The sequence below is a fragment of the Oncorhynchus mykiss genome, chromosome 17, assembly GCF_013265735.2.
Source record: "Oncorhynchus mykiss isolate Arlee chromosome 17, USDA_OmykA_1.1, whole genome shotgun sequence".
In the NCBI taxonomy this organism is placed as follows: Eukaryota; Metazoa; Chordata; class Actinopteri; order Salmoniformes; family Salmonidae; genus Oncorhynchus; species Oncorhynchus mykiss.
In genome coordinates, this window is record NC_048581.1 from 14,531,725 (window position 1) to 14,541,724 (window position 10,000).

Below are 10,000 nucleotides of genomic sequence, written 5' to 3' on the forward strand. Positions count from 1 at the left end.
CTGTACCTAAATGTCATATACAGTATTAAGAACAACAAGTAGTCACTCCCTAACATTAAGGGTTTATTGCTCTGGGCTGTACCTAAATGTCATATACAGTATTAAGAACAACAAGAGTGTCAGTTACATAACTTGTGTTACTGTACTGATGTGTTTAGTGGCTATGATGCAGTTGTAAAAGCTTCATTCTCAGGTATGTTGTATGATCGGGGATGATGTTGCTATATAGGCTGTACTTGTAAACAGGACAGAGTACTACTAATGTGTACTGTTAGAATACTGATGTGTTTAATGGTTTTATATATACAGTGGGGAGAACAAGTATTTGATACACTGCCGATTTTGCAGGTTTTCCTACTTACAAAGCATGTAGAGGTCTGTAATTTTTTTTATCATAGGTACACTTCAACTGTGAGAGACGGAATCTAAAACAAAAATCCAGAAAATCACATTGTATGATTTTTATGTAATTAATTAGCATTTTATTGCTCACAGATGAAGTGTACCTATGATAAAAATGACAGACCTCTACATGCTTTGTAAGTAGGAAAACCTGCAAAATCGGCAGTGTATCAAATACTTGTTCTCCCCACTGTTTATGTAAAAGCTCTTACTATGAAGTAGATGTTGTTTCTGCAACAGCTTGAGGTTTTTTAATACATTGTTTAAATATTTAATCAAATACTGTTTTTAAATGTGAACTTCTATGAACGCAGTTTTAAAAGAGCTTCTATTAAAAGGCTGTGTTGTTACGTCATTCATTGTTCTGTTGTTGTTTTCTCAGAACCCTGGTTCCTTGTGTCCTCCATTCATAACTTAACCTGGTTTAGGTTAGTAGTCACAGTGTGATGTCTAGATGGACAGTATAGTTGTAGTAGGTTAGTAGTCATAGTGTTGTCTAGATGGACAGTATAGTTGTAGTAGGTTAGTAGTCATAGTGTTGTCTAGATGGACAGTATAGTTGTAGTAGGTTAGTAGTCATAGTGTTGTCTAGATGGACAGTATAGTTGTAGTAGGTTAGTAGTCATAGTGTTGTCTAGATGGACAGTATAGTTGTAGTAGGTTAGTAGTCATAGTGTGATGTCTAGATGGACAGTATAGTTGTAGTAGGTTAGTAGTCATAGTGTTGTCTAGATTGACAGTATAGTTGTAGTAGGTTAGTAGTCATAGTGTTGTCTAGATTGACAGTATAGTTGTAGTAGGTTAGTAGTCATAGTGTTGTCTAGATGGACAGTATAGTTGTAGTAGGTTAGTAGTCATAGTGATGTCTAGATGGACAGTATAGTTGTAGTAGGTTAGTAGTCATAGTGTTGTCTAGATGGACAGTATAGTTGTAGTAGGTTAGTAGTCATAGTGATGTCTAGATTGACAGTATAGTTGTAGTAGTCATAGTGATGTCTAGATGGACAGTATAGTTGTAGTAGGTTAGTAGTCATAGTGATGTCTAGATGGACAGTATAGTTGTAGTAGGTTAGTAGTCATAGTGTTGTCTAGATGGACAGTATAGTTGTAGTAGTCATAGTGTTGTCTAGATGGACAGTATAGTTGTAGTAGTCATAGTGGTGTCTAGATGGACAGTATAGTTGTAGTAGTCATAGTGTTGTCTAGATGGACAGTATAGTTGTAGTAGTCATAGTGTTGTATAGATGGACAGTATAGTTGTAGTAGGTTAGTAGTCATAGTGTTGTCTAGATGGACAGTATAGTTGTAGTAGGTTAGTAGTCATAGTGATGTCTAGATGGACAGTATAGTTGTAGTAGGTTAGTAGTCATAGTGTTGTCTAGATGGACAGTATAGTTGTAGTAGTCATAGTGTTGTCTAGATGGACAGTATAGTTGTAGTAGGTTAGTAGTCATAGTGTTGTCTAGATTGACAGTATAGTTGTAGTAGGTTAGTAGTCATAGTGTGATGTCTAGATGGACAGTATAGTTGTAGTAGGTTAGTAGTCATAGTGTTGTCTAGATGGACAGTATAGTTGTAGTAGGTTAGTAGTCATAGTGGTGTCTAGATGGACAGTAAAGTTGAAAGTTTTTGATGAGAGACGCACATACTCAAGTTATCTCCCTCTAGCATGTGGTGGACCGTGCAACACCCTGACACACACACACACACACACACACACCCATGACCCTTATACAGACAGCATGCTACGGATGAAGACTGAGCCTGAGTATGAAGAAAAAACGAGAATTATGTTTATTGCCTGTTTTAGGTGAGTCAGTGTATTCATTTTTTTTCAACAAAGTTATACCCTGGCCCCAGATCTGCTTGTGGCTCTTATCGACTCCATTGCTGTCATTGTCAAGCCAATGATGGCAATGCCATAAGGAGACTAGGACCCAGGCTAACAGAGTAAAGTTGACAAGTTGTCCTGTACTAAGGTATTTCTGTTGGTTTGTTCTCTCCCAGTGGTGGCCTGTCTAGTGTCCATAATGGGTATGTATTCATATTGTTCCTGTTTTCTGTTTTCCAGTTACATTCAATTAAAAGGTGCATCTCACACATGACTCTCACACATGACTCTCACACATGACTCTCACACATGACTCTCACACATGACTCTCACACATGACTCTCACACATGACTCTCACACATGACTCTCACACATGACTCTCACACATGACTCTCACACATGACTCTCACACATGACTCTCACACATGACTCTCACACATGACTCTCACACATGACTCTTATCACAGTCTATTATATCCTCCATATGGTTCAATGAGAAAATGTCCAGTTTTGAGTTTCACAGCCACACTAAACTCTCCAACTGCTTGACAGCAATCTTCTAAAGAACCTAAACAAATGTAAAACCATGTTTCTGAGCTCTGGGCTGAAGTTTCCTTTAGGTACAGATCTAGGATCTGCTTCCCCGACCCTGACCTCAGCCATTAAGGAAATGCAAAACTGACCCGAGATCAGCATCTTGAGACTACTTCAACCTACTCCCTCTCTGCAGGTGGTTCATCTCTCCCTAGCCCTATTCTGATTGGTCCAGACAAGGCCTACCTGAACTCCAAGGTAGTGTTCCAATGTAGATCACCTGGGTCTCCTCCACCAAACACATACGAGCTCCTGAAGGACGGCAACCACCTGGTCGCCACGAGCAACGACCTCCAAGACGACCAATCGGCTACGTTCTTCCTGAAGATCTCTGTGACGTCAGAAGGATCGTACCACTGCAGGGTGACGGCAGGTGGAAACATGGGCCTCAGTGGAACAGTCCGCCTGCAAGTAGTGAGTGAGTAGAAGGGTGTGTGTGTGTGTGTGTGTGTGTGTGTGTGTGTGTGTGTGTGTGTGTGTGTGTGTGTGTGTGTGTGTGTGTGTGGGTGGTAGAGCTGTTTCAGTGGAATCGATCATTTCACAGCTAAATGCTTTCACCCATCCCCTTCGTCCATCCTCCTCTCCTCCATCCTCCTCTCCTCCATCCTCCTCTCCTCCACCCCACCTCAGTCCCTGTCTCAGGCACTATGGTGACCTCTGACCCTGATCCTCCCATTCTCTACGAGGGGTTGCGGCTCACTCTCACCTGTGATGTCACCAAGGGCTCCCACCTCTCCTACACCTGGTTCTACAACAGACAGGAAGTGACATCATCTCCAACCTCACCTTTGACCCCGCTTCTGCTCTGGCCGGTGGGAAACACGCTGGTGGTGGAGAAGGTCACAGCAAAGCATGCTGGGAATTATTCGTGCATTGCCGGGACCAGGATGCAGACCAACAGCAGGTTCTCCAGCAGCAGAGAGGTCACGGTCAGGGTCAAAGGTACAACTGCAGAGGTTAAAAGTCGAAGGTTAAGTCACAACCACAACCATACTGGACCTTGGGAATGGCGATCACTCTTCCTTTCTCTCTGCCCAACACTCTCTCTCTCTCTCTCTCTCTCTCTCTCTCTCTCTCTCTCTCTCTCTCTCTCTCTCTCTCTCTCTCTTTATCTCTCTCTCCCTCAGCCTATCTCTCCATACCCCAAATATCCTTCACCATCTCCAAAGAGGGTTCGAGTTACCGCGGCAATGTGACCTGCATGTCATCAAGGGGAACCCCTCCCGTGACCTTCTACCTCTTCCTTGACGACAAGGAGGTGGGTTCCGACGTGGCAACGGAGTCGCTGGTTGCCTGGTTCCCCGTTGCCATGGTTCCCGGGCGTGACATGGGCACGGTGCGGTGTACAGTGGAGAGTGATGCACAGAGACTGACCAGCAGACCCCTGACTCTGGTAGTGGGTACGGGCTAAACCTATGTGTGTGTGTGTATTGTAGTATTCTATGTGTTTCCTGCATGTGTTTATGTCATGATAGCTGTATGAGTGTTGACTGTGTTTATGTCATGATAGCTGTATGAGTGTTGACTGTGTTTATGTCATGATAGCTGTATGAGTGTTGACTGTGTTTATGTCATGATAGCTGTATGAGTGTTGACTGTGTTTATGTCATGATAGCTGTATGAGTGTTGACTGTGTTTATGTCATGATAGCTGTATGAGTGTTGACTGTGTTTATGTCATGATAGCTGTATGAGTGTTGACTGTGTTTATGTCATGATAGCTGTATGAATGTTGACTGTGTTTATGTCATGATAGCTGTATGAATATTGACTGTGTTTATGTCATGATAGCTGTATGAGTTTTGATTGTGTTTATGTCATGATAGCTGTATGAGTATTGACTGTGTTTATGTCATGATAGCTGTATGAGTGTTGACTGTATTTATGTCATGATAGCTGTATGAGTATTGACTGTGTTTATGTCATGATAGCTGTATGAATGTTGACTGTGTTTATGTCATGATAGCTGTATGAGTATTGACTGTGTTTATGTCATGATAGCTGTATGAATATTGACTGTTTTTATGTCATGATAGCTGTATGAGTGTTGACTGTGTTTATGTCATGATAGCTGTATGAATATTGACTGTGTTTATGTCATGATAGCTGTATGAGTGTTGACTGTGTTCATGTCATGTTAGCTGTATGAATGTTGACTGTTTTTATGTCATGATAGCTGTATGAGTGTTGACTGTGTTTATGTCATAATAGCTGTATGAATGTTTAGTGCTTTTATGCCATGATAGCTATATGAGTGTTGACTGTGTTTATGTCATGATAGCTGTGTGAGTATTGACTGTGTTTATGTCATGATAGCTGTATGAGTATTGACTGTGTTTTTGTCATGATAGCTGTATGAGTGTTGACTGTGTTTATGTCATGATAGCTGTATGAATGTTGACTGTTTTTATGTCATGATAGCTGTATGAGTGTTGACTGTGGCCATCCCTCCCTTGCGCTCCCCCTTCCCATCACTTCCTCCTTCGCATTCCTTCCTTCCTTCCTCCCTCCCTCCCTCCCTCCCTCCCTCCCTCCCTCCCTCCCTCCCTCCCTCCCTCCCTCCCTCCCTCCGCCTCTTCCCCTTCCCATCTCTTCCTCATTCTCATTCCTCTCTCTCTCCCCCTTCCCATCCCTTCCTCCTTCTCATTCCTCTCTCCCCCCTTTCCATCCCTTCCTCCTTCTCATTCCTCTCTCCCTCCCCCTTCCCATCCCTTCCTCCTTCTCATTCCTCTCTCCCCCTTCCCATCCCTTCCTCCTTCTCATTCCTCCCTCCCTCCGCCTCTTCCCCTTTCCATCTCTTCCTCCTTCTCATTCCTCTCTCTCTCCCCCCTTCCCATCCCTTCCTCCTTCTCATTCCTCTCACCCTCCCCCTTCCCATCCCTTCCTCCTTCTCATTCCTCTCACCCTCCCCCTTCCCATCCCTTCCTCCTTCTCATTCCTCTCACCCTCCCCCTTCCCATCCCTTCCTCCTTCTCCTTCCTCCCTCCCCCCTTCCCATCCCTTTCTCCTTCTCATTCCTCTCTCCCTCCCCCCTTCCCATCCCTCCTTCTCATTCCTCTCTCCCCCCTTCCCATCCCTTCCTCCTTCTCATTCCTCTCTCCCCCCTTCCCATCCCTTCCTCTTTCTCCTTCCTCCCTCCCTCCAGTCCCAGTAGGAGGCTCACCAAAGGTGGATGTGGAGTACCTTTACAGGGTTGATTCCAAGATGGCCGCCGCTCGTCTCCAATGCCTCCTGAGCCTCGGGACATTCCCTTTCTTCTCCTGGTCCCTCAACGGCTCCCTCCTCCTTCACCCCTCCGAGGGAGACTCCTCTCACCCCTCTCATGCCATGGCGGACGGAGGGCGCACCCTATTCCTCACCGAGATCACCCTAGAGGACTCTGGGTATTATCGGTGCAGGGCAAGGGACAGTTATGACGTAACGTCCGCCTGGGTGGAAAGCCAACCTGTCCTTGTGCAGGTCACAGGTGAGTTAGGATGTGTCCCAAATGAGGGAAAATTAGTCACCCATAGGCCATAGTCAAAAGTAGTGCGCCAAATGGGGAATAAGGTTCCATTTGGGAAGCACCCTAAATGTTAACAAATTATTTAACTGTATTAACTTTATGCATGTTGAAGAGTAGACAGGTGAGTTAGGTTGAAACTTTACAGGTGAGTTAGGTTGAAACTTTACAGGTGAGTTATGTTGAAACTTTACAGGTGAGTTAGGTTGAAACTTTACAGGGGAGTTAGGTTGAAACTTTACAGGTGAGTTAGGTTGAAACTTTACAGGTGAGTTGGTTGTGGTGACCTATCTCTCCCGTCTCATCTCTGTCTATACAGAAGTTTCCACGACAACCATAGAGGTCATGGCCATAGTATTCTGCTGTTTCCTCATGCTGACCCTGGCAGGGGGTGTGGCCTGTGTGATGAGGATGCTCAACCGCCAACGAGGTGGGTGTGTGTTCAGAATATGGTCATTGTTCTTAAATGTGTCACTCTCAGTCCTTTGTTCTCTCTCTCTCTTCCTCCCCCTCTCTCTCAGACGTTGTGGCAAGCAGCGAGCAGAGAGCGAGAGCAGCAAAGTGAGTCCTGTATTTATTTTAGTCTATTGTTGACCTACAGTGTTTTGAAACTCTCCAGTTTAATTCAACCCAACTATGATCCCTTCCACCTCCTTGTGCTGTCTCAGATTAGTGTCATTGCCCTTACAAACATCTCTCTCTCTCTCTCTTTCTCTCCCTTTATCTATCTATCTGTCTGTCTGTCTGTCTGTCTGTCTGTCTGTCTGTGTCTCTCTCTCTCTCTCTCTCTCTCTCTCTCTCTCTCTCTCTCTCTTTTTCTGTCTGTCTGCCTGTCTGTCTCTCTCTCGCTCGCTCTCTGTCTCTTTAATGTCTCCCCCTTCAGTGAAAGACGATTCAGCGAACATTTCTGCATCATTCCAGATCCACTTCCTCTGTCTGACATCACTACCAGGTCAGGGGTCAAGCAAGTGGACACTTCCTGTGTTGACAGTGACGTTGAGAATCAGGTAGAGTTGATGATGCATTTAAAACAACTGAGAGCTCGGAACTCAGAACTCTGAAATCTCCGACTTCCGACTTCATTGCATTCAAAAAAACTGGGAACTCGGAAGAAAACTCTATTTGAAAAGTCTATTTGAAAGGTCATCCAGCACGAAATTCCATCTCGGGAACTCTGGCCTCTTTCTTGTGCTCCGACTTTCCGACCTGAAGATCACTGACGTCATGATTTGACCTTGTATTTTTCGGGGTTCCCAGTTGTTTTGAATGCAGCAATAGTACGGCCAATATACTACTGATATTAGGTGCATGATTTTGAATCTAGACTCCAGAATAATCCAGTGTAGAAAAAGGAGATCCCGCTGACAAATGTCCATAAAGTATATCTGTCACGTTCTGACCTCTATTTCCGTTGTTTTGTATTTATTTAGTATGGTCAGGGCGTGAGTTGGGTGGGCAGTCTATGTTTGTTTTTCTATGTTTTGGGGCATTTCTATGTTTTCGGCCTAGTATGGTTCTCAATCAGAGGCAGGTGTCATTAGTTGTCTCTGATTGAGAATCATACTTAGGTAGCCTGGGTTGCACTGTTTGTTTGTGGGTGATTGTCTATGTTGATGGCTTGTTTCAGCACAGTCCATATGATTAGCTTCACGGTTGTTATTTTGTTTACTGGTTTTGTATAGTTTTCAGTGTTCACTACTTTCTTTATTAAAGATTGACCATGGACACTTACCACGCCGCGTATTGGTCCTCAGATCCTTTTCGCCTCTCCTCTTCAGATGAAGAGGAGGACGACCGTGACAATATCACTTTTTTGTGAAATATATTTTGGTAAAATACAACTTTGTATCATAACTGTTCTTTCTCTTTTCAGACCCTTGAGATCACAATATAACCGACGTGATGAAATAAACCCAACCTCAGACCGACGAGTTCCTCACAAAATAATCCTTCAATGTAATTTTATCCAACAAACTATTTATAACATTTTTTTCAAACACTTCAGCCCATTTTTCAGATTGAAGTGTTATATCTTCAAAACTCTTACAACAAAACTCAAAACTCATATTGATTGCAGTACTTACGGGGGTAATACACTCGACCACTGCTACTCTAACTTCCATGATGCATACAAAGCCCTTCCCTGCCATTCCTTCGGCAAATCCGACCACGGCGCCATCTTGCTCCTACCGTCTTATAGGTAGAAACTCAAACAGGATGTACCAGTGACTAGAACCATTCAACGCTGGTCTGACCAATCGGAATCCATTCTTCAAGATTGTTTGATCACGCAGACTGGGAAATGTTCCGGTCAGCCTCAGAGAACAACATCGATCTATACGCTGACTCTGTGAGTGAGTTTATAAAGAAGTGCATTGGAGATGTTTTAACCTTCCCTAACCAGAAACCGTGGATGGATGGCGTATGTGGCAGGGCCTACAGGAAATCATGGACTACAAAAAGAAAACCAGCTCTGTCACAGACACCGACGTCATGCTTCCAGACAAACTGAACACCTTCTTTGCCCGCTTTGAGGATATACAGTGCCAACGTTGAGGCCCGCTATCAAGGACTGAGCCTCCCCTTTCCTTCTCTGTGGCCGACGTGAGTAAAACATTTAAACGTGTTAACCCTGCTGGCCCAGACGGCATCCTTAGCCACGTCCTCAGAGCATGTGTCCCCAGAGCATGTGTCCCCAGAGCATGTGTCCCCAGAGCATGTGTCCCCAGAGCATGTGTCCCCAGAGCATGTGTCCTCAGAGCATGTGTCCTCAGAGCATATGTCCTCAGAGCATGTGTCCTCAGAGCATATTCAATCGCTCCCTGTCCCAGTCTGCTGTCCCCACATGCTTCAAGATGGCCACCATTGTTCCTGTACCCAGGAAGGCAAAGATAACTGAATAAAATGACTACTGCTCCGTAGCACTCACTTCTGTCATCATGACGTGCTTAGAGACTAGTCAAGGATCATATCACCTCCACCTTACCGGCCACCCTAGAGCCAATTCAGTTTGCATACCACCCCAACAGGTGCACAGACAATGCAATTGCCATCACACTGCACACTGCCCTATCCCATCTGAACAAGAGGAATACCTATGTAAGAATGCTGTTCATTGACTACAGCTCAGCATTCAACACCATAGTACCATCCAAGCTCATCATCAAGCTGGAGGCCCTGGGTCTCAACCCCTGTGCAATTGGGTCCTGGACGTTCTGACGGGCCTCCCCCAGGTGGTGAAGGTAGGAAACAACATCTCCACTTCGCTGACCGTCTTACAGGCACCTACTCACTCAACGTCAACAAAACAAAGGAGATGATCGTGGACTTCAGGAAACAGCAGAGGGAGCACCCCTTTATCCACATCGAAAGGACAGCAGTGGAGAAGGTGGAAAGTTTTAAGTTCCTCGGCGTACACATCACAGACAAACTGAAATGGTCCACCCACACAGACAGCGTGGTGAAGAAGGCGCAACAGCATCTCTTTAACCTCAGGAGGCTGAAGAAATGTGGCTTGTCATCCAACACCCTGACAAACTTTTACAGATGCACAATCGAGAGCATCCTGTCGGGCTGTATCACCGCCTGGTACAGCAACTACACCGTCCTCAACCGCAAGGCTCTCCAGAGGGTAGTGAGGTCTGCACAACTCATCACCGGGGCAAACTACC

At 44.8% G+C, this 10,000-nt stretch overlaps 1 protein-coding gene across 2 annotated transcripts; it reads left to right on the plus strand.

Moving 5' to 3' along the window:
* Positions 1 to 61: 61 nt before the first annotated feature.
* LOC110512215 (Fc receptor-like protein 5) lies at positions 62 to 8,547 on the plus strand. Of its 2 annotated transcripts, XM_036948027.1 has the most exons (13): positions 62 to 193; positions 785 to 878; positions 1,257 to 1,424; positions 1,939 to 2,212; positions 2,410 to 2,436; positions 2,965 to 3,246; positions 3,459 to 3,770; positions 3,956 to 4,228; positions 5,973 to 6,293; positions 6,649 to 6,759; positions 6,851 to 6,890; positions 7,213 to 7,336; positions 8,203 to 8,518. In XM_036948027.1, the coding sequence occupies exons 4-13, from the start codon at positions 2,173 to 2,175 to the stop codon at positions 8,221 to 8,223; spliced, it is 1,551 nt and encodes a 516-aa protein (XP_036803922.1). In that variant the 5' UTR covers positions 62 to 193; positions 785 to 878; positions 1,257 to 1,424; positions 1,939 to 2,172; the 3' UTR covers positions 8,224 to 8,518. The 2 variants fall into 2 exon arrangements, with proteins under 2 accessions (XP_036803922.1, XP_036803921.1); XM_036948026.1 differs by lacking the exons at positions 62 to 193; positions 785 to 878; positions 6,851 to 6,890 and having other exon boundaries at positions 1,222 to 1,424; positions 8,203 to 8,547.
* The last annotated feature ends 1,453 nt before the right edge of the window (positions 8,548 to 10,000 follow it).

Excerpts from the sequence above, each read along its gene's own strand:
- LOC110512215 (XM_036948026.1), top strand. The coding sequence starts at position 2,173 with ATGAAGAAAAAACGAGAATTATGTTTATTGCCTGTTTTAG. Across the intron at positions 6,294-6,648 it reads TGTCCTTGTGCAGGTCACAG|AAGTTTCCACGACAACCATA; the intron begins GTGAGTTAGGAT and ends CTGTCTATACAG. Across the intron at positions 7,337-8,202 it reads ACAGTGACGTTGAGAATCAG|ACCCTTGAGATCACAATATA; the intron begins GTAGAGTTGATG and ends TTCTCTTTTCAG.